At 38.2% G+C, this 27569-nt stretch overlaps 1 protein-coding gene across 2 annotated transcripts in view; it reads right to left on the reverse strand.

The window, feature by feature from the left end:
- Window positions 1-26846, reverse strand: part of LOC135160457 (uncharacterized) — a 47431-nt gene extending 20585 nt beyond the window's left edge. Inside the window, exons 1-3 of one of the 2 annotated variants that reach the window (XR_010298570.1) lie at window positions 26716-26846; window positions 26291-26438; window positions 24494-25104 (exon numbers count right to left, since the gene is read on the reverse strand). Coding sequence is in view for 1 of the 2 variants with exons in the window: in XM_064117008.1 (XP_063973078.1) it covers window positions 25035-25104; window positions 26291-26438; window positions 26716-26830 (333 nt within the window). In the remaining variant the exon portion in view is untranslated. Of the gene's footprint in view, window positions 1-24492; window positions 25105-26290; window positions 26439-26715 lie in introns of those variants that run through there. The other variant, XM_064117008.1, reaches the window with a different exon arrangement.
- Between the last annotated feature and the right edge of the window lie 723 nt (window positions 26847-27569).

Here is a 27569-nt window from a genome sequence, read left to right on the forward strand (position 1 = left end):
TGTTAAACCGGAACTACACTGAGGAAATACGATTTTTGATGGGAGGAGACGGAATACAAACGAATATTGGCAAATATTTCAATGTATAAAATTTTTTGCGGCTTTTGCCGTGTATGTTTTCAGAGGATAATTCTGATAATTGTTCTGTTTTTATCAGCGATAACAGAATGAGGAGAAATAAATGAAATAAAATCTATTTGCCAACAATGGCAAACAGAAATTTTATTCAAAATTTTTCGTTCAGTGTACATGTGAGAGCCGAGGCTTTCATTCAATTGCTTTTTTTAAATTTTTTTCTGCAATAATTAGAGATGAGTGGAATTCGCGAGATTAATCTATATTTATAGCTTTTGATATTGTCAGTGGATTTTTATTCTATTGTGCGTGTAAATTTTTTTTTTCATTCTCTGTCACATAAAGAATGATCATATTTACGGTTGAATGCCAGAGACATGAACGACAAACAAGGATGGTTGTTAATTTTCGAATGAAAATTCATCGAGCCAAATGTTTCAATTATTCAAATTTACGTAATTATGAATACTCGTTCATTTCCATTTTCAGATTTTCCTATGAGAATGATGAGGGAGAAATTGAAATACCGGATGAGATATTCGCAATTCCGCAAATTATTATCATCAACGATAATTCCAGTTCATTCGTTCAATTTCTTCTATTAATACGACAATAATTTGTGACTCAATTGATGGTATTTTCAACAAAAAAAAAATTACTTTTTAATACGTCAAATTTTCTGGATCCCCAATGGATGTTATTTTGATCACCCTCGCACAAGTAATAAATTTTCCTCCAACCCACTCTTAAAATCAAAGTCGTTAATCAAATTTACAATGTTATCGATCAAGCCCACACTGGCTGGACCAAACTGTAGCATTGAAAACAATTATAATGGAAAAATTTGGTTTTCACACTGGTGGTCAAGTGTTGAAGAGCTGCGCCCTGTGGTACCTAAAATAGATTGAAACGGAGTGAGGCGGGGTTGCTGTGTATTTTAACAAAATAGAAAATACGTCATAGAATTTTGAATTAAAGCCCTGCGGTGTCACACGCTGTGGATGTCATAAAAAGGGAAATTACGGGCGGCCACTTTTTTATGGCTTCATATGGGCTTAACGGGCCGTTAACGTGTTAATAAACTACAGAATTGAGGGAAGAGAGTGAGGGTACAGGTAGAGGTTAACGTTACACTGCTTTTTATCGTTATCAGCTTAACGTTTTTCGATAAATTTCGACGCAACTGATATTTTTCATTGGAAAATGCAATGCAAAAGCAGTGCATTGATCTACTTGAAATATAATTTCTACTACTGAAATTTCATGAGCTCGCATGTATATTCAGGAAATAGAAACACCCGAATTTACATTGATTTTTTTTTTAAATTACGATGAAAGGATTGGATGAATTGACTAAAATACTTCGCATTCAATTCCACCCCCAATTCTACGTCCCCTCATAATAAATTTTCATCCCAACATTCATCGACTACATATGCTACCGTCAAACAGCACGTAAACGTTTTTATGACATTCGAAAATGAGGAAATTTTCTTCACAATTCTTTTCCTATTTTTTTTCTCTTTCTCTCCGGAAATTGAATTTCAAAATTTCACGAATTTTCCGGTGACAGCTGCAGTTCGATGACAGAGACTCCCCCCATTGGAAACCCATATAAGACTATTGATTTCCCATGAAAAGAAAAATTGTTTTTCTCATAAAAAAAAAAAATTACAGACAATGAAAAACCCAACGGAAGTTATCCCTCTTCAAAATGCATTTTCCAATCCAATACGAGAAAATTCACCCATAAAAACATTGTCAACCCTCCCCTGAATAAGAAATATCTCAACTTCCTCACAAGCTAGCTCACAAAACAAAATAACAAATTTCCTCATTTGATCCCCACTATACTTTACTCAACGTAAATCTCAATAAAAAAATTTATGAAATGCATATGGCCACATTGAAATACCATGCATGAAATTTCCATAGTAACATATATCGAAAGAAAACTTGTCTCTTTTATTTATTTCCTTTCCTTTCCTTTCCTTATGAAGAAATATGAAATAAAAGGAAAACTAAAACTCTGAAGGGGGGAAAAAAAGAAGCATATGTCATGGTCTGTTCGATATTCACGAAAACGAATCACGACGGGACAGAAATAAAGAAACAAAAAGAAGAGAGAACCAACAAAAATATCAGGGGACGGGGTATAGAGGGGAAAGGGAGACGAAGAGAAGAGAGCGAAGAAAATCCGCCGAATTTATGCCGGTGTTTGTTTTTCTCGAGGATTACCTCCTTTCGGTGGCGGTATAGATCTGTATTCCGCTCGACGTGGATGACGAATCGACGTAGCAAGGGGCCAGAGGCATCGTTTCATAAATCCTCGGGTTTTGAACCCCCCTCATCCCCTCACCACCCCCGCCCCATCACTTGCTTGGGAACAGCCAATACGGGATATTCAAGATGCATCCCTCATACCAAGGCTATCTGACGCGTTTTTATTGTCTTACAATTTTTTTTTACAAAAATAGAAAATCGATGAAAAGTTAAACTCAACGTAGAGGATTTTTGAATAATGTGAATTCCCACTTTTATTGGGGTTAACGTATTGGTGGTAAAGTTCTTCCATCTGAATACATATGGACGTGAATCATTCATGTCTCTTAGATCCATTGAAATTGGAAGAATCCGAGCTAATCAATCCCGGCTTCTCACTGATTGTGAGTATTAAATGAAAATTATTTTATCCGTGGGGAGAAAAGGTTCAATAACATTTACGTGCGACTTCGGCAATTAGTAAGGGAAAATAAGGGCCCAATAAAAAGTACGGAACGCCCTGTAAATAATCCACAGCTTTTTATTGGTGCTTCGCTAATTTTTATCGGACCTTTGCCCTCAATTGGTAATTAAATTTCATCAAAATAATATCGATGTTTTCCTCTCATCCTTCTATTCTTCAAGAGAATTGACGGGTTACAATTATTCTATATAGTATTTCACATTAATTACAATTTTTATCGCAATCTATATGAATGAAATGGATGAAATAGATTGATTCATCCAATAGAAAGTATTATAAAAAAAATATGAAAACTTTTTATATGGATGGATAGATGAGTTTGAAAAACATGGCGAGCGACGTGGAACGGATCCCGACACGTCATTTCAATCCCGCGTCAGTCAAGCGGGAATTACATCTCTGCATTTCCTACCCAGACATAACCTATACCTAGACAATCTCACCCACCAACGTCATGTGTACAAAATGAATTAAATTCGTTATTGACCCGAGCAATGCTGCCGGAGAAGATTCATCGCCGAGGGGAGGATTAATTAAAAAATAGTCGAGAGAAAAAAATTTATCCAGGGAAATTCAATCAATGGCGAGTAATACAGCATCATTGAAAATTTATCATTTTGAAAGATTAATTGGAGTACGCTAAGGAAAAAGATAACCAAGTGACTGATGAACGTTGTATTATCGGAGGGAGAAATATTTTCAACTGGAAAACATTCTCGAACGACTCATTTCACTCCAATAGTTACGGATATGAATTGGAAAACTTTTTCGTATTAAATATTCAATATCTGGAGACGTATTGGAGATGAATGGACCATCTTGATGGGCTATCGAGGTGATATATTTCTGGATTTATACTGACATAATTCCTTTTCATCCGTTTTTCAAGACTAAAGCTCATACACCCCCCCTTGTGATCAAACTCTAGATGATTTTTCAACGTTTTGGTAAAGTTAATCGTGAGATAAATTGGATTACAATTGTTTCTAGACATTAATTGGTCGGTAGGCACCCAATTCATACTGAAGGCTATTTTTATGAAGATGATTCTATCTTAATATAGTGACCAACCATAGCTGATATGTCGAACGTATCTTACATTTTATCGTCCATCAATACCGTAAAAATAATCTTGATCAGAACAACTTATTTTCGTCCAACACCACTATGACACATAAAGTTGCCAAATACGTCATGCAGTCTTCTTCCACCAGAACGGGCATCCCATTATCTGGAGTTCCAGTTAAAACTTTCCTTCTCCAGTGTTTTCACACAAAATATCCCTTTCCGATCCAGCCTCCCTCCTCCAAAACTCCACACATCATAAAATTACCTAAACTTCCATCAAAATAACACCTCTAAATGCACTCACCCCCCTTTCCCAATCCCCATCCACCTCTCTCATTATCTCTCATCTTCAACCTTCCCTAACACACCTCTCTATCTCTCTCTCTGTCTCTGGAAAACCCTTCTTGCAACCTGGAAAACATTCATAAACACAGGATACTGAATTACCGGAAATTCGAAATTGTTAAACTGCAAACGACTTTACCCCCTACCTACCCCATCCCCTTCTTCCTAAAATATTCATGTTACGCAAAACTTTTGGCGCGTAAGTGGATACCAGAATGATACCGGAAGGTATTCCTACGGTCTACATGAAAGCTGAATAGGAAGAGTTGAAGTGACTGGGGAAAATAGAGTATAGGAAGGGGAAGGGGACGGGGAGGGGGAAGGGGAGGGGGGACTAAAAAGAGGGGGGTGGGATTTATGTGAGAAGAAGGAGGGGGGAAGTAAGTACACTATGAACAAGGCTTTCAGAGGACGGAACAATACGTCCCGGATATTAACGTCATTCTAGTTCGGTGCCAGAGAGTAGTATCCGTACTTCCCTCTTCTCTCCAACCCCTGCCCCTCAAATTTCCGCCCCACCCCGCCCCCCCCCCCCTTCCGCCATCTCTTTTGGTGATATTCCATCCAAGGATTATCGATAAAGTGACATAACGAAAGGTATTTGGCCTCGAGGTCTCTCAGCTTGTCGCCAATGAAAATGTCTATATAACGCATTTGTAAGGCTGGGGGAGGGAGGGAGGGGAGGAATTGCCAGAGGAAGTAGGTTTCATCGTTCATGAGTCATATACACTGCACACGGGTTAGTAGTTACGAGATTGCGGTATAACTTGCCTATCTTCTAACTCCCCCTCCCCCCCCCCCCTCCCATCTCTTTGTTCTTTCAGACTAACGGATCTTCTTGGCAGACGATGGCAAGATAGATAATCAAGAGATTGGGACCGTTGAATACGCCGAACTCAACCATTTAGAGCATTCGCTCTTTGATAATCATGAAGGTGTCTGGATTATTTGATACAAGTATTAGTGAGCTTGAGAAGGATGACAACTTAGAAATGTTAGAATAGTTCGGATGGATTAACAGTGATAATTACGACTAATTAAAGTAAAGGTCCAGTGATGATGAGAAGAGTGATAAGAGTATTGAATTGATTGACAATATTGATAACAAAAATGATAGAGAAAGATAATGAAAATGAGAATATGAAACTATGAGCTGTGACTTGATTAGTCATCCACTAGAGATGATTAAATGGAAATTGACGATAGTTTTATATATCCATCAATGAGTAAGTGTGGTTATCATCAGGGGGTTGAAGACAATCAAGGAAATTGGTGATGAAAGTGGGGTAATCTGATAGCGAGGAAAATTTCCGGCAGTAAACGATGGTTAGGAATCGATTTTGGTCCATTAGTTATCGATCGAATGCGAAAACAAATGTGCCGTAGAAATGTTACTGGTTCTATTTCAGAACCTCATTGTGTGTAAGAAATTAATTTTTCCCACTTCATATTCTCAATGACATCATCACGTGATTATCACTTTGGATAAAAATATTAAAAACTAATTCTCATATAAATGATTATCGAAATAATTTACATGTCTCGAAGATTATCATCACTATCGATATGTTTCAACGCTCCCATCACATGATTGATATAGAATTCAGACACACAACGTCATTCATTGAATAATATTCCACAAAATCTGATATCAAGGTAACGTACACCGGATAACGCTAACGAACTTCATTCCAGCGGATGGATCCACACATGTGGGAAGCGTACATGTGGCTCCATTGCATATAAACACATACATATGTAATATCTAACAGAGCACTCTGAAGTCTCTGTGCGCTATTCAGTATCTTCGTTGGATTTAATGTGTAGAGATGGCAGAGGGACCTGGGCCAATAGCTTCATGCACCCCTGCCTCCCCCCCAACCCCGACTAAATTCTCCATCTCCTCTCGAAAACTATAAAATTTTCATCGAGACTTTGTCGATACACACCTGCTCCCCCTCACGATTCTATCCATGATTCCCGAGATGTGATGCATAGTGCTTCGGTATAAAAATTTCGTTCTGCCATTTCTCCACGTCTTTTTTTTTTAGCAAAGAAAAAAATGTGGGTTCTATCCGCATGATTTGCTGGAGGATCAATTCACAGAGAATTGATAATATTTAGTTACAGATGAATGAATCACAAGCAATTTAGTTTCTGCTTCAGATGAGTGATATGCAAGATACTGTCATGATTGTCAACATTCAACTGAGCTGGAGGTCACCTAAAGATAATCTGATAACCTCAAAGATCATTTTAAAATTATATTAATTCATAGTTTTATCCCCAAAACTGTGGATTACTTTCTTCGATGAAATTTATGAACATTAACTTTAATCGTCTTACTCGTGGCACTATTTAAGATCAGAATTCATTCATCTTGAAGTAATTGCATACCCCCTGTAATTCAAAATCTGTGGAACCTCAACTGGAAAACACTGCGAGACGCCTCAATTTATACGAATACTTTCTGAGATGAAGCCAAAAAACTTTTTCATTCCCTTCATTCAATTTTCAATACCTCGAAAACCATTGGGGTAAAATATATCGTTTCCCAGTATTCGCGTGAAAATTTAGAGGGGCCTTCAGTGCAACCATATCCATTCTCATATTTCTCCAGAATCTACCTGCTCCATACAAAATTGATAGCATCGAGTCCTGTCAAATTCCACCTCACAATGAAACTAAAACAATGAGCTTTTCAAATCAATTTCATGTACCTCGATGAGTTGGGGATGGTATGAAAATCAAAACTGGGTTCGAAAGAGGGTAATACTTTTTTCTCTTTATTTCAAGTATGCTTTGTCAGGAAGAAAAACTGATCAATTATTCCTAAAAAATATTTTTAAATCTATTATTTTTGCATATCTTTTGCCCAAACTTTCCTTCAACGCGATAAAATTATTTCGATCAACTGAAATGTAGAGTAAAATTCATTTCGATACTATGGAACTATTTTTACTCTTTTTATTTCACCCGAGGAGAAATTTTTAACAAAGTGTATCATGAATTTCTTTTCTGATTTACAAATAATAAAACACTACCCCAAAAAATAGCCATGAAAATTGTATAAAACTTGACCTCATTTTGCAACAACATTTTTCTCAAAAACCAAAGTTCTATCGTTAAAGGTACAAACAAAAAACCAGTCATAAAAAAGCTACTATTTAAATGAGTTTAATCCGAGCTAGGAGCACCGAGTAATAAAACCAAAATTTCAATGGGGCAACTCCCACACAAGCATTCACCCTTTCACCCCCGTTCCCCCCTCCCCGTCAACCGCCATTTATTTTCTCTATTTTCACCAGCACATCCTGAGCATCTCACTCTTCTTCAGCCTCACAAGTCCGCAATAGAAATTCAACCGTCTCTATCATACCAACTGTTTGGCTGGAACAATCTCCCTCTCCCTCACCCTCTTTATACCCCCCTTAACCCCTTTAACCCACCCACTGTCGCCCCCCACCACTCTGTTGCATCCCAACCAAGCTAGATGAGAACGTTTACCGACGTCGGACTACGCATGCATGACACATAAATTACAGGATCCACTAACATAACCTAACCCCGGGACTTCCGAACCTCCACTACTGTCCCCCTTTCCTCTACCACCACCACTTTCCCACCCCCTACAACCCCCTAAAGCGCGCTATTTTACCTCGACGTCGTCTATTATCGTTTGCGCACGAAAAGCTCCTGAATTTTCAGCCTCCTCATATGTTTTATCCAGTTATATTACACTTAACTCTTCTGTGTTGGTACCCCTTTCCTTTCCCCTTCGGCCACCCACCCAAATGTTGGGGGAATTCGTGGTTGGCTGTCGCTACGTGGGTTCCTGTTACTTCCTCGGGTTTGCATTCACAAGGTACCCGCACGTTATTTACACAAACATTTTACATTATTTTCAGGGATATAATTTAATTAAGTAATGAGAGATGTTGAAAATAGAAATGAGCGTGCTGTATGTGGGATAGACGAAAGGAGAGTAGTTAATGGATTGCTTTTTAGAATATTGACAACCCCATCTAGAAATTGGATAACATTTTTCAATGTACGATTAGGAATGTCAATAAGCATTTCATACTCGACACCAAACACGAGATAATCATTCCACCCTTTTTTGTCGGCATAAACATGGAAATTCTAACCCATGATGAATATTTTAATTGGCAAAGAAGTGCATGGAATGAATTTTTGATACCGTTAGACCTTTACGACGCAGTCAGAATTTTTTTAGTGCCAGATGGGCTCTTCCAAGGTCTAAAATGAAAAATCTCGGGTTTTTTGGATGATTCTATTTCGGATACAACGAATCCATAAATGATAATTTATCATATCAATCTGTCGGCAAACAAATAAGCCCTTTCCGCACCGATGAATTCACATTTAAAATTAAATTCCTGCGAAATCAAACATTTACCGAGAAGAAACAATACACATAAATGAAATGAACGAGCGAATAAATAATCATTTCCCATCATCATCGATGAAGGCCATAAATTGGAAAATGATTGGACATGCTTTGTCGAGAAACCGGAGGTACCGCACAATGGAGTACCCCACAGCGGCTTTCTCCCCGTAGCTATAATAATTTTTTAATGACAACACGAAAGATTTTCCAGCTATACTTCCGATCACTGCCAATTTAATGTACAAAATTGCACACACATGAGGGACAAAAGTGTACAATGGAAAAACAGATTTTACAGTAGTGATGGCAAATCGATTTTGACAAATTCCTCGCAGTGGAAACAGCCAAGAGAGACAGGCCCGCGCTCTCCAATGTCCCGATAAACGCGTGACATTTCGACACGACGTGAGAGTAAACGAGGATATATAGGCGTTACGTTGTAACACCCGAACGTTGCTGAACGTACACAAGTAAACACACACGTCACTATCTGCTGGGGCCATACATCGGGCCGCTTCGATAATTTATTTTTTAATTCTATCGGTGATTTTTATTGCTTCTTCCCAGGGATTTCCCGGGTATTGTCTTTTTTTTCAAGTTTCCAGAGATTCAAATAACGCTGGTTGTGAGAGTGGGGTGGAACGTAAAAAACGGGGTAGAAAATCAATATGATAAACTGTTTAATTAATTAATCGCCGGCATAATTGGAAAGGTCATGATTTTTTTACGTGTTAAATGGAGGTCTCTGACCGCAAAAATTCTGGGTATTCTATTTCCTCTTATGATAGATACTGCAGATTTAAAAAAATCATTAATGTTAAAGTTGTAATTTATACTCTTTCTAATTTGACGAAGGTCTTACATTTTGTTTATTTTCGGATGTCACTCTTGCCTAGCGTTAAGTACATCGTTTAGGTATTCCATTCATTTCGCCAGAGACATGAATTTCAAATTGACCTCGTCCCTCCCTTCATCTGCAAAAGCTACTTGATGTGTTTCTACCTAACTTGTAACCCCGAATGAAAACCGTTGAGGTTTTCTGATAAATTATTTTGAACTGAATTCTTTCAAAAAATTTTTTCCTCAGCCTACAATCATGGAGTGAATGCAATAACCAAATAATCAGTAAAAATAATACTGTTATTTCATATGAAAAAAAAGAAAATGGTCGAGGCTCTTAATAAAACTATGGAGTCAAAAATCCCTCATAATCCCCATAGTCCCGACATTACCCCAACTCACGAGAATCTTCCCCCAAACGAAAAGTATCCCCCACTTTCCCACAATATTTTATCGTTAAGACTCAAGACTGCTAGATGAATAGTTCAACAAATTCTCCTTTTGTGCACTTGCCAAGAGCTTTCGCAACCTGTTAAGTTATTTACAAATGCACACAAGACCACGACAGTTACCCCCATAACATTTTTTTACACTCCTCTCCCGCTCACACCGACAAATTTCTTTTTTCATCAAAATAATCTCTTTTTGTTTTTATTCTTAAACAGCAGAGCGCCCTCGTAATCTCTTGGCGCCCTCGAAATCTGGGGTGGAGTCTGCGGCAGCTAATCTCGGCTTTAAGTCTAATCTGAGTTTCTCCATAAGCCGTTGGATTACTTTGAAAAAAATATAAAAAAAAAAAAATACGAAGAAGGCAACATGTGACAGAAGGAAGATAAAAAAATATAATGAAAAAGGGAGGGGTAAAAAAGAACAGCGAGAAGAGCAGAAACTGATAGCGATTCATGTGGAAGTGGATTGAATCGATTTTGGATTAACCTTTTCGAATGTTTGAATACACTCCAACAGAAAAATGGGGAGTGAGCGAATAGTGAAGAGGTGAGAGCAGCCGAGTGGAGGGGAGCAAAGGGGTAGAGAATGTATTGGGATGCGCCTATAGCCGCAAACGTTGATCAATAATATTTGCAGTGAAATGACAATTCAGGGAATATTCGGGTCAGGATTATATTTAGAGACTCGGTGAGTGGTTCCAGGGTGCACGTAACTCGTATCAAATGTATTACTGTGTGGATACAACTTTGCAGATTCGTTTGAAGTATTTATACAGGTATTTTTGAAAAAAAAAAAATTGAGGGAGGAGGCTAGATGGGGAGGGGACCATTGATGGTATTGGATTGCTAGGGAAAAATGAGAGTGGAGACTCGATATGATGACCCATTTTATCGTGAGAAATTTCAACGGAGATAATTGAAAAATCAAATTTCAATTAGGATAATTGTTTTTTTGAATTTCTCCGGGATTGTTGGAAAGCAATGGAATGCCATATTGCATTGTAACTGGAGCGCTTTTTATTGCAATGTGGGTTGAAATTTTAGGGGCAGTTATATCCGAGATAGAATGATATTGAAATGGATTTCAGAGAAGAAATATTAACAGTCAGAGTTCGAGTAGAGATTTAATGAAATTCTATTTTTTTTAGCAACGAATTGTAAAGTACATGAGTATTCCCAGGACATGGATGCATAAAGTGAAAAATGAAATTCTCAATAATGCAATATTCCAGTGACAAAGCGATTGCAATTTCATAGACATCCCGACAGTAATTTTCAAAAGTGTGTAACATCATAGAGTTGACTTTAGTGATGAAAACACAAAATTTCAAGTTCTCCTCCCTATATTTACCTGATATCTATTAACTTTCCTAGAATGACTGAGCAGAAATTTGTAATTTCCATGAATTACTCCAACGAATCATCAATTTCACTCTCAAAATTCTGTAGAATTTTATTCAAACTGTCACTGAATAAAAATTTTCAATAAAACTTTTTCCTAAAAGTGCATCTAATACTTCAAAAACTCTCTGATTCGTCACTCTCAATATTAAAAAAAAAAAGTAGCGTTCAAAATATGAGTATTAACTCGCCAACTGACGATAATGCACGTTCACAACTCCACAACTTACTCCCAAAAACTATCACCTTTTTCCCCCCAACAGAAAACCCCAATCTCACTGTTGAGCCAGTAAAAAGTGAAAGATAGTCGGGGAACGATAGAACAGGTCAGTTCGTTTCCACGTGTGTGAAGTCTCCTCTCTCCTCCCTTCCATCCCTCGTCCATCAAAAAAGAAAAGAAAACGATTGACTTTACGTCACAGACCCAACGCCAGTCTTCTCGATATATTACTCTACACATAACTCCATGCATACGAAGTCTCGTTTTACTGCTTGCGTAAGCATATGTTGGTCAAGGCAATTGGGTTACGCCTCATCGAGTCTCGCAATAGCATTTTCTACTCCGAGGTGATGCTTTTTCCTCATTCTTTCCCATCAGATTTCCCGCTCTCCCATCCACTAATTTTTTTTTTCTTTTTCACCCCTTTCCGGTTCTCCTGCCCCTCATTTTCCTTTTACTTCATTCTCTCAATGAATGGAGCTGAAGGCAAAAGCCTGAATAGAGACGGATGTCGAAGTCGAAAGAGAGGGAGTGAGTGGGTGGCAAGAGGAAGGGTGGGATTTGGGGGAGGAGGAGGGGTGGATTCGGAGTTGGATGAAATCGAGGTCCAGAATAGTTGGCCGAGGGGCAGGAGAGACGAAAGTTCTAACATATAAATGCGTCGAGCCTTCGGCAATGGATCGATCCCTAACACAAGTCCAGTAACTACTAGAGCGTTATCGAAACGTGAATTTTCCCAAAGTGCTACTCGTTTACCAAAGCTATTTTTCCAGTGACGGGGATCGAACGGTAGGACACTCGAGAAGGATTCCCTTCTTTCTTCCGTTAGATTTTGTTTCACTTTTTTCCCTTCGGTTCACATCCCCTGAACGGTTTCTACTCGTATTCCTCTGGCCTCGAGTGATACTCGTTTATACTCGGCCAGTTATCTGGTTTCTTTTCTGATTACTTCGGAACGATGGAACGAAGGGAAGGAGGATTTAGGGGTTGTTTGATTGGGATTTTTGTGGTGAAAATGTAGGGGAGAGGAAAAATTGAAGGTCTTTGGAAAGGTGAGAATATCAGGGATGGGAGATTGTTTGTTGTTGGAGACGATGGATCTAATTGAAATTTTATAAGCAAGAGATTACACTGAGGAAAAAATTCACTCTGTTAATTTCGAAATTAATAGAATGAAGATTCTAGATCAATTTATTTTCCTAAAAGACTTCTGTATGTCATACTCTCGATCTCAAATACGTCGGTACTTTCGTTTCCAGCATCGCAAAAAAATCCATACTTCCATGAAATGAAAATTTTATCCCCATAACATATTCCACCCCTTTTGCAATTCCCTTTTTTCCAACAGTTTCAGAACTCGATCAGCAGTAGAAAATCGATAGGCCAGAGTAAACCGTTATGGACATTTGATTCTGCACCAGTTCCCGAATAGCCCAAGGGGTGGAAAACGGAGTCACGGAGCAGGCTGGGGGGGGAAGCGGTGGTAAAGGAAGTGGGAGGTACATGTTATCGTGGTTCACATATGCAAGCCGCAAACACGAATGAAGTAGCCGGAATGGAGATTGGGACAGAAAGTACACCAGCGAGAGAGGAACTATACTATTTCAGACGTGAGTGTATCACCCCCAGTGTCACCGAGTCCATTGTACATACTCCCCCCCCCTGCCCCCTTCTTCACCCTATGCACTTATCACCACGTACAACAAAATGTACAATCCTCGATATTCGGAACACTAGAGGAGAGAATTGAAAATTTCAAAGCTACCCTCAATATCAATGTAATATAATTCTAATGGAAATATATGTGAAAGAACTATCTACAAGATAAGACCTAATCATATTATTGAATTTAAGATCATGCTGTTGATGCATTCCGAGCAATCGACAAAATTCTGATGGTGAAGACCATAAACTGAAAGAATATTGAAAGGTCCCAGTATCACCAAGGGCAATATACACCCCCATCCCGCTAAGCACTCATTACCCCGTACAATAAAATTGACAAACTACAATATTTGGAATCGTACAGAGTAGAAACGAGAAAAATTCATAACTATTCCCTATATCGTTTTCATCTTGTTTTTACGATTCTTCTTCCTCATATTATTTTTTTCTCCTTTTGCAGACGTATGTACAGAGACGACCTTTCATCGGAGTGAAATTTACTGTCCCATAAAAACTAGCCCTTGCTCTTTGTCTTTTTCTCAACCATTCTCAGAATCCATCGTCACACACAGAATGTGTATGTGTGCCATCGATTTTTATTGGTTCTCGGTGGTCATAAAATTGAATGTTTTATGCTGAGACAAAGATATATAAGAAGGGGCAAAGAGTCGAGGGGGTAGGGCCCTGGGTGATCATTTCCTCATGTATTTTTTTTTTATTTTTGCGAGGGGGCGGGGGGTATTGTTATTGGATTTGTCTTCATGTGTTTCGAGGGAGAATTTTATTTTTCCATTTGGTATAAAATAGGGGTATGTGAAGAGATTGTACCGAGAAATATTGACGGAGCAATGGTCGGAGGTTTAAATTGTTTTTCAATGACACAGACGGAGATGGATGTTTTTTGGTTTCAAGAAACATTAGGCATTGAAGAACTAAAGTCAGTAACAATCTCTTGATAATAGGGACAAATGATACGTTAATGAAAACCAATTAATTTAATTATGAACTTGATACTACGTGAAAAAATAAAATATTGGACAAAGGCTGCTCAATAACGTTAAACAAATAAATACATCGGACATATACATATCAACTGGCTTCGTGAATAAAAAAAAATTGAGTAGAATAATAAAAGCCGCAATTAAAAACTGAACAGTGACAATGCTTTCAGTTCGAAGTAAAAACCACCTTTTACTTTGCCTTCCAAAACCCCCAATCTAACGGTGAAAAAAATCTATCAATCCCTAAATCACCCATAAAACTGCTGCCAAAAAAGAACTCATGAAATAATATTTTTTATCCCCCCCCCCCCAAAATGAAGCGAAAAAAAAATTGATAAAACCTAATGGAAAAACTCAGTGCAGAATAACCCGAAGTAAAATGTCGGAGGTCGTCGGTTTGATAAAGCCGTTATCGTCTGGCGCGTTATTCAAATTCAAAGCGTCGCGACGCCAGTAAATCTTGCAGGCGTCGCGTGAACGAGAATTATGAACGCGTTGGAACCTTTTCAGTGCTGGAGGGAGAGAACGAGCAATGATGGCGGGTAGGAGAATGAAAAGGAGAGAGGGATGTTTTTTTTTCTCGTGTAGTTTGGGGTCAGACACACTGGTCCACTCGAAACGATCATTATCTCATCCTATGACATAAGTATAGGTATGTATAAATGTAACTGAAGACACTGACCCGGGCAAAGACCCGGCATTTGTGCCCGTGGGCGTTCTTCAGGGTCGTCTGCGACAAACCGGACGCTACTACTCGCAGTTGGTTTGTTCCATCCTCGACTACAACTCCTCTTCACAAATGTAACACTAGCATTTGCACCACTGGAGGTGAATTCGAGTGTGTTCCAAGGAGCGTTACTGGAGAGTGTGGAAATACTATTATGCTAATTTTCATTATGAGGAATCCTCATTTGTCGGAAATACACGACGGAGAAATTATTCACTTGAATTGTATTTTAGAGATATAAAAACTACAGGAAAATAAAATTCAATATCAATATCAATATAATACTTAAATTTATCTCACATCATAGAAGATACCCCATCACCCCATTGATTAAAACCCATTGAATTCATTTTTTTAATCAATTATCCTGACAACATAATCTGGAGAATCATCTTCAAGATAAAGAAAAGAGTATCGATACCCTAAAAAAAAAATCTCTCTTTCCCTCACAAACTTCCACCGATAATTGAATTTTTAACCCTCCCTAAAAACCAATTTCTCAGGGTGATTCACTCGGTTACATCATTTTCGTAACTCAAATAAACTCCATTGGAATTGAAAACACTAACCCCTCTGGTCAGCACACTCAAGACTCACTTCACTCGTCCCTAGCCCTCACCGTTTAACTCACCCCCCTTCTCGGGAAACCCCTAAAACTTTCTATGTACGTTACTAACCACACCAAGATACAACCTGAGTACTCTCTTTGGTTTGCAACAGCACGTACCTCCCCATACGGCGTAATAAATACTCCTCTTGCACTTCTGCATGTTCAACCGTACCCAGTAACTACAAAATGTTCCCTGATAAAAAAGGGAATTATCATTCACAGGCATAATGCAGCAAATTAATTATTTTTTTTTTTCACATTTTCAAAATTTTGAATGAACGAAAAAATAAAGGGAAACAATTCATTCATTGTTCAGCTTCTATTCTGTTTTCTAATGAGACCCTCAGCTCGTTGCAATAGCACAATATCAGAGTGTGTTTCAAGTACCTTAGGTAGATGAATGATAAGAGAGAGAGAGAGAGAGAGGGAGCGAGAGGGAGAAATTGTAGTTACAAAATGGGAAATGGTTGGAGGGACATGAGAAGCATTTGGTCATTGCCGTGATTGGCTCAATGGGCTTTGGGTACGTTTATAACAACTGCTCTACCGCACTTGAAATTATAGTTTCAATCTCCTACCCAGACCGCTTCCCAACAATCCAACGGTTATTAAGCCTCTCGTACACGGCTACTGGGGACACTGCCTCATGCATTTCTACATTGTTAACTCCAGTTAGATGATTTTTTCGCACTGTTCAAATGGAAGAAAATTCAATTTTCCACATCTCTTCCATTATAACTGAGCTTTATGTCTCTCTCAATTAGTCATTTTATTTTCCAAATGAGTGAAAGTTACGAATTCTGGTCACATAATAATTTTTCACTAGCAGTATTGATTTTGAACACAATGACTACATTAAATGGGCACCACGATTTGCCCAATTACGTTTTACATCGAAACCTTCTCCATAAATTTTTCACCACAACATTCCCCTGAAAACGAGACTGAATGACACACTAATCACTCCATTATTTTGTTTATTCGTTCTTTATCATTTTCTACTTTTAACTGACGTTTTCGTATACAGAAGAACTAGCATTGGCAAAGCTCCTCGTTTCCTGTTTATTTTATTACAAAAACCGAAGCGAAACTACTAGCGAAACCTCTCTATCCATCTAAACGAAAGATATACTCTTACCTATGTTGTATATGTACTCTGCTCGGGGGATCTGTTATTTTTACCAGCGCAAGGCAACTATGTTCAGTAAGAGGTGAAGGGGTATAATACTTGGGGTTTATGTGTTAGTATCCAACTGGACCCTCCATGATACGGATATCGGGTTAAATCCAAACCTTCGATTTAATTGGAAAGTATATATCCAGACTCGGCGTGTTCACCCGATTATCCGTGTACTGTCAGTTTAAATAAAGAGATTTTTTTTTCTCCTTTTTTTTCTCTTGTTTTCCCAAGGATGGAATGAGATAAATAAGGGAATTGAGTTGGGTAACGACCGAGTCCACTTTTATAAAATCGAAATGAAATTGAGTTTGTAATTAAGGATTTTGGAATGTCTGTGCTGTAGAATGTTAAGAAATCATTTTAATTATTTGTTTTACTGTGACAGGAATATCGATATTTTGGTTATAAAAGGAGCCCGGAACTGATCCTCGTGATATCATCTGTATCAACCTTTTTACCGAATCCCTACCATGCGCATTAATGTCACCGAGCAAAGCAAGCAACTTCAACCACATCAAAAATCAGTATTTAAACGCTCTTTCGTGTTATAGTATGAACATGTACACGAGAGGTCCAACTAATGTATAATATAACGTATATAACCCGTGTGTCTATAATTTCCGCTCAATCATTAATAGGTAAAACCCGAGGTACCGGAAACTGTGGGAACCAACACACCCGGATAGCATGAGATTGTTTCCCCAAAACAAAGTTTCTGTATCAATTATAGTTGCACATTGTTCGTTGAGGTTTATTACGATACAATGAAATTCAGAATTATTCTTCTGCATTTCCTTATTTTCGAATTTATTATATTCTCTCAATATTATATTTTCCCCAGTAAAGTTTACACAATTTAATTTAATGAATAATCCTACACTGAACTCTGGCCCTTGAATTTACCAAATGAGATGCCCTCAGTTTTTTTCGTAATGCAAAAATAATGAAAACAAGAAGTCCATCCGAAAGTCCATCGATTTCTCGATTTCTCTGAATTCAATTAGTCATTTTCAATTATCAGAATTAATTATACCATTAGCGTTTTTTTTTTCAATTGAAAAATACATTATTCAATTCTATCCACATTCATGAATGCACACTGGAGATTGATTTCATTATACCAGATAATGTTACGGGCTTTAACCAATGAAATATAGAAATTCAATATTGAAGCCAATTGCAGGATGATGACGAGTGAAAAATCATCCGAAAAGTAGCAATACCTGTTACTGTTCGTCGAACCGCACAAACCACCTCTCATTCCCCGCATTGAAAGAAATCCTCAAATGCCAATTAACTACCCTTAATTTTCAAAATTAATTACACCGTCAAGCTTCCCCCAATTTACGCGAAAAAACAACTGCGAGAAAATTATTAATTACACCCGCAAAATCACCAGTCTAACCAATAATTTTTTTCCATTCAATGAAAACAGTAAAAAAAAACGCCATCGAGGGTAGCTAATAAAAAAAATGAATATGTAAAACGTGGTATCATGAAAACGTGAGAAGTGGTAGGGATACGTGCGGAAAATTGCAAAAGTACATAAAAATACAATAGGTAAAATGGATATGGCTAAAAGGATACAGCTATACCCAAGCGAACTGAGAGGAATTGGGAAAAAGGGGAGAAGTGTGTGGGGTGGGGCAGGGCGGGGGGGGGGGGCTCATTACACATTCGAAATGTTTTCCTTCCGAGTACGGTTAACGAGAAGTGGCGGGGTGCAGTTTGTAATTGCAATTTCGACGAGCACGCCAATAATACACCGTGACTGAGCGTAGATGGGAATGAGGTGAAGCACGAAGCCCCGAGAAATATATATGCATATGGATGCAGGTATATCGTTCAATGACGAAATATAGGGGAATGGGGAGAGGGTATTGGAGTGAAGGAGTTGGATGAGTTTCTCATATGGGTTTCGATTTTCTGGCTATTGACAAATCACGTAAATTGGTTTTCATTCAATTAATAAAGATGGGAAGGCGAGTGAATGGAAAAATTGGTCGAACCTAATGTTGACTGAGTGGGGGATGAGGATCGTGTAATTAAGAGATATGGAAAAATGAAGTGGAGCCATGAGTGCAACGATTCATTCTGATAAAACCATTCGCAAGATGGAAAAAAATTCTCTCCAAAATTAAGGTAATCATCCCATTATCTGTTCTGTTGTCTACCAATTTTTTTTATATGAGAAATTTTAAAACGATTATTCACTACAAAATGAAAGTCAAAATATTCCATCTCAAATAATTCCCCTAAACCAACTGAATGATTGCACTGTTTAATTCAATAATAATCGTCCCTACTTGAAATACTCCATTGACCTGCGATAAATAAGCCGTTCGACCCAAATAATATTAATTAATAACGCACGAAGAGTCCGCGTTTAATTTTCACGATTATGAATAAACCCAAACGTTATTAACAACTGAGACTCGTTAAACCACTAGAACAGTTGAAACGGAAATTCAACTTGAAAAGAGAGAAACACACGCATATGCACACCAATGCAATTTCAACTGTCATTTCAGATAATAGACAATATCGTGTGAAATCGCATCGTTCTCCCCTCGGCATTCAGTCATCTATATCACATGTCATAATTATCCTCAAATAATTTCACGGTGTACTAACGTATCAATCCACGTATCGTCGATAAACATGAGAGGCAGTGAGGGAGGACATAAATGCTAAACAACGGGTTCGGATTTTATTGGTTTTGGTTGTAAAAAATTGATCAATAATTCTGATTGATTAAAATGGCTAACAATAAAACGAGAATGAATTATTCGGGAAAATTTAGGAGAGGCATAAACTTTCATGGAGTATGCCCTGTCATAAAAGAGAACGATTAACAGCTATGGCTCGAAATTATGAAGCTGAACTAAAATCAGGAAGAGGATTTGAAAATTAGAAGAGTGTGACCTAATCAATTTCCAACGAACACGTATGAACATATCAAGACTGAAAAAAATTCTATACCCGCACTAGCGAAATTCCCTGACAGCACAAAGAAATTCTCCTGTTCTAATCCCCAAAATTTATGAGATAACTTGTTTAAAAATTCATCGTCCGTAGCTGGAAATTTATCTCTTCCTCATTCCCCCCAAATTATCTAAAATCTAAGCATCCATACGCACTTAATATTCAAATTGACCATCCACAAATGCAAATCAAAGCCAAAGACCCAGATTCATGACTAATTTGAAATAATGGAGACAATACCGCGTGAAATCAGATCTCCATCCCGTGTGGCTCACTCATCTATATCAAATGTCATAATTATACTCAAATAATTCGGTATACTAGGATTTCTAGGCTATTACGCTTGGCCGAATTCCATCAATCACCTTGTGGGCTGGCATTTCCCGTTTTACTCACACAGTCTATAATGTGCGAGATATTTGATTCCATCGTGGTAGCCGGTAACCATCAGTGATGTTACTAACTTTGCAATTCCATTTGGCCAATTTCAAATGTACACTAACAAACAGAGTACAATGAAAATGCGTGTAATGAGGCAGCCTTGGAGCATGCGCAATCGACTAATTCAGAAGGAAATCATGTAATATCAAAGTTTATTCAGCCCTATTGCTATCTTCCTCTCTCACTTTGTGTTTGAGTGTTAGAGGGAGTATATGTACGTGAGTCGTCTGACATGGCCGAGATTACTCTACCGCAAGGAACAGCACCTCAAACTCACAAGTGAATAAGTTATCTCAGGCGTCAGGCGTAACTCCGCGGGATTAGAAAGATTAAATCGATCAACTGTGGCTTTTCGGGGTTATATTGGAAGAATAATCGGTGAATTATAAAAAAAAAAGTTGGAATTCCCTTGGTAATATGGCCACTTCATTTCACCATTATCGTGTGTAGAAATAATTAATTCAAAGATTATTAAAAATGATTGCGTATTAACCCAATCGTAAATAAATTGTTTGATAGCATGATGAATTAACCACAATAGACGAGTAATGGTTCATAGATAATGAATGAGGGTTAGCTTTCTCGCGATCGGGATGGATGATTAATTATATCTTTGTATAATTAATTACCTTATCCCAGAATTTGGGGATGTATACACGCACTCGGTGCGTTATACACATTTCGTGCCTAATTATTTATAAATGAACGTACAGCGGGTGTATGCATATCTTGATTCAAATTATTTCATTTTTATTCAATTAATTTTAAGAATATCTACTTGGGCTATTCGTTCTCCTTGAAAGGGTTATTATCAGGCAATAAATAATTGTAACGTAATGCTATTATCTCAGCGTTGCAAATTTGTATTTGAAGGGCCGTATTCAATCGTGAGAGACAACTTAAAAGATTTTTCTAAAAATCCCATCAAAATAAAGAAAAAAATGATATTTTTTTCGTAATTAATCCCAACATAAAGAGGGGATTAGTTTTGAATAATGTTGAAATGAAAATTCACTGCTGTCACAACCAAATGAAATTCCAAAAACTAAATCGTAAAAACTAAAAGACACAGGCTCCATTATCTGAAAAAAGCTCACCTACAATTCACTCCAAAAATAACCCCTCAACATTTTACAACCACTCATAAACATTATCTAACACAGCGAAAAAAACAGCTCTATTCATTTTATCGCAAGCACTAAACTCCACGAATAGTTAAAACCTCGTTAAACCTCTTTTGCCAACAAAAGCAATGAAAGACAGCTCACAAAGCCTCCTCAACAAAAATAAATATAAAAAGTCTATCTCATTTTTCCTCTCGCGTACTCTAAATAACCAATCAAAGCCCTTAGCGAATCTATACTTTACGATTTTTCGTGATACTAAAAAAATCACAAGGGGAATATAGTTGCCATCAAACAATTTTTCATTGAAATTAATCCATGAAAATCGTTGCAGTAATCGTGGTATGAAGTACTCGACATAAATACTACATCATAAACATAATTCAGTTTTAATATGACTAACTGTCTGCACTCGTCATGGATTATTAAACATGCCCAAGTGCCTTCTACAATTTCAACTGCTGATCTAGGCATGAAGAATGAAAAATATCTTCATGATCAAGGACAAAACTTAGTTTAAATTTGCTTTGAGTGATTTTTTTTTTTGCATTCCTAGCTTCCAACAAACATTTAACAAATTTTACTAAACTGTACCATAATTTCTACCGAATTTTTCTCTCCATGCATTTATTTTGCGAAATCTCCTAACTATCACTATCTATCATATCTTCAAATAATTGCAGCAAAGCTATTACGATAAGAGTCGAGTGATGCATCGAGCGACACTGTTAAAATACATGTACACAGTTTATAACCACTGCCCGTAGCCGTTTACGTATTATCCATGTAACCCAAACACAAACAAGTTAAAGTTGCTTTGCGTGATTGTCGAACGGACTTTAAATCCTCGGAGGGATTAAGTCCGAGAGGGTTTGGGGGTAGCTGAACCCGTGGTGAGGGAGAGGCAGGGCACTCGTGTTTACATTTGTATAGGCGTGTTTGTGTATAAGTATCCACACAGACGAGGTTTAGAAGTCCCCAAGAGCCGCACGTTACGATAAAACCAAGAGACCTACCCCCTCTCTACCATCCGACTTTGTTATTTACGATGCACTGACTCTACCCCAACGCTGGGGAACAGAAAAAAGTGGGTAAAAAAATAGCGGCATGAGGGGGAAAGGGGGGAGGGGAGTCTCTGTACCATTACTGCAGTGTATATGCCTTGGGAACAATGCGCCTAATTGAGAAACGCTTCCGTTCGTTGGGTACAATCGAGCGCCCAGGGCGAACAACCGCGTATTTTGCTCTTATTGACAATTTTTACACTTTTTTTTTTCACGAAATTTTTTTGCGTTTGTTAAGGGAGAAAGGATTTAGTAGTTCATTTTACTAGTTCTGGGTTAGACTACGATAGCTGACGGAATTTCCGGACGAGAATGTACAATGAGAATTTATTTCTTGGTTACAAAATTCATTGTTTATACGATGGAGAAACAAAATAGCAAAAGAAAATCTACTTTATCTAGAAAAGAAGTCTCCATTTCTTAAAGATTATGTGCTTAAAAAAATTCCTGGTGAACTTTTAATTTAAAAATCATTCCTCTTTCAAACTTGATTTTCATAAGTAAAAATAAATCCGATTCCAGACGTAATTGAGACAGTTTTGAAAATGTCAGTAGTTCTTTAATTATTCATGAACTCCCAGAACAATTTCTTGGCTTGACAACCCAAGGTATTTTTTTCAATCTCTCAGTAAAAAAAATCCCCCTGACATCGAATCCCCCAATTCGAACTGTTCAATCAATGAAAAAAAAAACACGAAAAACAAATCCCAGTTGATCGTAAAAGCATTGTCCCCCGTAAATTGTCAAAATATTTTTCAAAAGCCAAAGAATCCAATTTGCCTTAACCCTTTTGTTCCATCTTTTCACAGAGGCCATTTGATTGTATTCCATCCTCGAGCTCCATTTTCCTCCCTTTTTATTTAACCGATCCGTCACATAACAAACATACCCAACAGTTCCACACAGCAATTGGACAACCCAACCCCCGTAAACGAATTGAAAAAAAAAATAGAAACGTGGGAAAAAAAAGGGGTGAAATAAATGGCAAAAAAATGGAGAAAATGAACCAAAAGTACAGTGGAGGTGGGGGAGACAACAAAGCGACTGTTACCAAGAAAATAAAATGAACTATACGGAGACCTCGTTACTACCTGAAAATATATTCACCCACTATCCCCACCGAGACAACCATGCTATCTGCATTGACGAGAGAGAATGACGGAGTCAATAAAAATCACCAGTAAATGAAATTCCTTAAAGAGTAAAATCCTAAATCCCTCCAACCAGCGAAATTGCTTTTTTAACACCAAGTCTAGACTCCACGCTATCCATTCACGCAAGATTCGAATCACCAGTTGGTTGAGGGGTAGATCTAAATCACCCTTTCGACATGAAAAGCTTTGGAGCTCGTTAAAATAATATGAGAATCAAAAAATTTCATGAAAAAGACTAGATTTGTATCGGTTTTATGAAAACAAACCTATTAAATGTGTATATATCAGAGTAATGAGGTGAGATATGAGAATGAAACCTGTCGCTTTGAAATGTCAGGTATATTTTCCATTTCAAACACTAGTTAGACATCTATTCTACCCGATTACTCTGATAAATATGGTGTAACAACTAACCCTAAGCATTTTCAAACTGTTATTTGTTGAACAGTCCTTCGACAGAAAAACACAGAATGAATTGCTGATCGGCGAGTAAGATTTTGAATTATGATCCTTAATTATGAATCAATTCTCAAGTTTAACGAAAATTCGAGTTTCACGGTGAAATGACAACAACAGGAATTACTTAAATAGGAATTTCGTAGTTTCCATATTAGAAGCAACAATATTGAACCTCCAAGCTCAAGCTACACCTGTTCATCTTCAAATCCTTGCCAATCCCTGACCCCCCAAACCATTCATCCCTCTCAATTGTTCGCAAAAGAATTCAATCAACTCCAACAATAAAAAGATCGCACAGATAGAGTCCTATCGTAATCAATTCCCCTGAAATCTTGTTCCCTCGAAAATTAATGAAACCCCCTGTCGAGTTTCCACCGAGATGACTCCTCTCGTCATTGCTAATGAACAACGTGTCACGTCTCGAGTACCCAGGGAATTAAAACCCCCTTCGCAAGAAGCACCAATCGCAAGTGCCTCGCTCCCACGAAATAAAAAAGAAATGCAGAATAATAATAACAATAGACTCACCTTGTTCGGCGGTCCAGTTTCAAACGCAGCTTTCCCGCCTCGTTGAGATGACACGTCAGGACCCAGATGTATCACTGTTGCACAAACACTCACTCACTCACTCACTCACTATAACAGTTATTACTTCCCGGTTATGATTCCAAGTACACTGTATTCGCCGCGTAAACAACACCGAACTTAACAAGAGAAAGAAAAAATAAACTAAACAAAAAAGAAAAATAAATGGCGTTTAAATGGCAGCCAATGATTGATGAACTTTTTCAACTATTTGTTTTTCGCTGCACTCCCGATATTAGTGCAATTGAATAAACAACAGAGATTGCGTTGGCGAATTTCAACTTTGGAAAATGGCAGCCGATGCACTGAACTCAACACAAATGCTTTCAGCTCTCACACACTGTATTGTACCTTTTTTTGTTTATTCATTCCTCCACCTCCTCTCGTTCACTCCGGCCGCCTATTTATTTTATTGTACATTAGGTGCATTGGCTGTTGGGCATTCGGCTGTTGAGCTTGGAGCGCAGCGAGGAGGTTACTCGTGTCACTCGGCGTCGAGAACTGGTACATTCCTGTCACACGAATCACGTGGCTGATACGACCGCCCGATTGTCCTTTAACAGACAGGCGCGTGAGAACAGTTCCAGGGGAAGAGGGAGTAGAGGAAGATGGGCTGGAGAGGGGAAATGGGCACTCGGTGGAGAATGAATAGGTTGAACGAGTGTCTACCGCGCGTACGGCCAAACGGATGGATGTGGAATGGAGATGCGCTGATAGCACTGCGCACGAGTATTGCGAGGCCAGCGACATTGAGGAGAATTGGGGAAACTTGATGGTGGGGAAACGGTCGGTAAGGAGTGACGGTAAACCACTAGAGGGTTATCTCGGATGGGAAAATATTTTCCTTTTTTAAGGATATGCATACTGGAATCTGGACAAATTAGTAGCTTTTTTTAAACAAAATTTTTTGTGTAATAAATAAATGAATTTTTATCTTTTTTCAGACCTATTTTTGTTCAGAATGTCAGCAAAAAAGCAACTATATTGTCATCTATAAAGTTATTTTTTCAGTTCTGATCATCCAATTCATTTATATGAAAAACTGACCCCGATCTTTTATTGACCGAGTTCAATGAGTTCACTCATTGACAATTCATAATTATTCTCAACACAATTAATAAGCGCATTTTCGGATACCACTATTCATATCAGTTTAATTCTCTTATTGATTCCCCCCACAAATTTTCTGTGTCCCCGAGAGTCATCAAAATAAACAGAAATTTTCTTATTATTCTCTGAAAGCATGATGTAGAACGAACCGATCGATAATCCCTGATAAACAGTGACTGAATTTTAAAGGTTTCACATTCAATGTTTAGATTCTATTCAAATGGTTCTGATGATATTATTTTCTCTCTAATGTAATCTCCCAATCAGTTAATGCCGTCCAATTGATTATGTCAATCAAATAATTATTTGTTTTCTTGCTCTCAGTGCAATTACAATCAATTTAGCCTTTGAATTGGCTGCTTCTCATAAATGTTTAATAAACTGATCAACCATCCCATGACCTTCATTTGTTCCCAAAAATCATCAAAACGATGGAATTCTGCAATCCCGATTGTTCAATAAAACAATAAAGTCAAATTCTCGTAAAACTATTCGATTAAATGTAACCGTCCCCTCTCCGCGTGTCGCTTATTTTTGCGTCGAAAAATCATGAATTCTCAGTTTTTCAATTATCCCCCTCCAATTAAGTAATTACAGCTATAGTTCAAGCCCCTGATAAATAATTCTTACCGAGAGGCGATTCTCGATCGACGGTTGCTAACACTCGACTGCCAATGCAAATGGCGTCGGCTCTCGCTGTGGCTCTCTTCCCCTTCTATTTGCCTCAACGGACTCAAGATGGCGGCAGCCACACGCTTAGCTTTGACCTCTCGAGCGGCTGAAAATGTATATCCACTTATATTTCCTCAATTAATATTCCCTCCACCTAAGTATAATGCACTATTCATCGAGTGAGATTCTTCCGAAAAATTCGCCACTCCTCACTTTCTTCATTAACTCACTCCATCATTCTCTCGGACGCAGGTACCGAGGTGTGAATAATGTTGGCGTAATTCAATTAAAAAGTTTTTCAATCGTCCCGTGGAAGAGGGCATTATTTGCATAATGGATGGCGTCGTTATATCTCAGTTTAAGTTCTTAAATAAATTGCTCACCTTTTTCCGGGGAATTGGGTACATCGGTTGGAGAAAGGAGGGACGGAGAGCAAGAGGGCTCCAGACACAACACATTCCGCAGACTATTTGCACTCGGAAACTGTTTATGTTTCATTGCAACCGGTAGCACTCTGCCTAAAAAAATGAGAGGACTATTGTGATTGGCCGGAAGGGGAGATCCGACGCACGAATGGGGCGGCGGATTACATGACTCCTGCGAGATGCTGCGGTTTTCGCGGCGTCATGACGCCATGGGAGGACGCGCAGTAAAAGGTGATTATCATTTTAATTATTATGAATTTATCAATTATCGGACTTCGCACAGGGGAAAAAGTTCAGAGATTCAGAAAAAAATAATATTAAGTATGCAACCCCCAGCTCTAACTACATCGCATTGTTTTTTATAATTATTAATGCTTCAGAGACTCTAATAGCTACCCGCAAAAATTATTTGTTCAATTTCAATCGGTAATCTTAAATAAATGGCTCACCTTTTCCTGGGGAACTGGGTAGATCGGTTCGCGAAAAGAGGGACGGGGAGTAAGAGGTTCCAGACACAACACGTTCAGCAGACTGCTTGCCCCCGGAAACTGCTTGTTTCATCGCAACCGGTGGCACTCTCGCTAAAAAATATGAGAGGACTGTTCTGATTGGCCGGAATGGGAGATACCACGCACGAATGGGATGGCGGATAACATGACTCCTCAGAGGTGCTGAGATGTTCGCGGCGTATGACGCCATAAGAGGAGGACGCACGGTAAAAGGTGAGCATCATTTTAATTATTACGAATTCAACTTCAGTCACAAGCAGATGAAATTCCCCAATTAATTGGTGCCTTTCATCTTTCTGATTA

The sequence above is a fragment of the Diachasmimorpha longicaudata genome, chromosome 3 (genome assembly GCF_034640455.1).
Source record: "Diachasmimorpha longicaudata isolate KC_UGA_2023 chromosome 3, iyDiaLong2, whole genome shotgun sequence".
Taxonomy (NCBI): domain Eukaryota; kingdom Metazoa; phylum Arthropoda; class Insecta; order Hymenoptera; family Braconidae; genus Diachasmimorpha; species Diachasmimorpha longicaudata.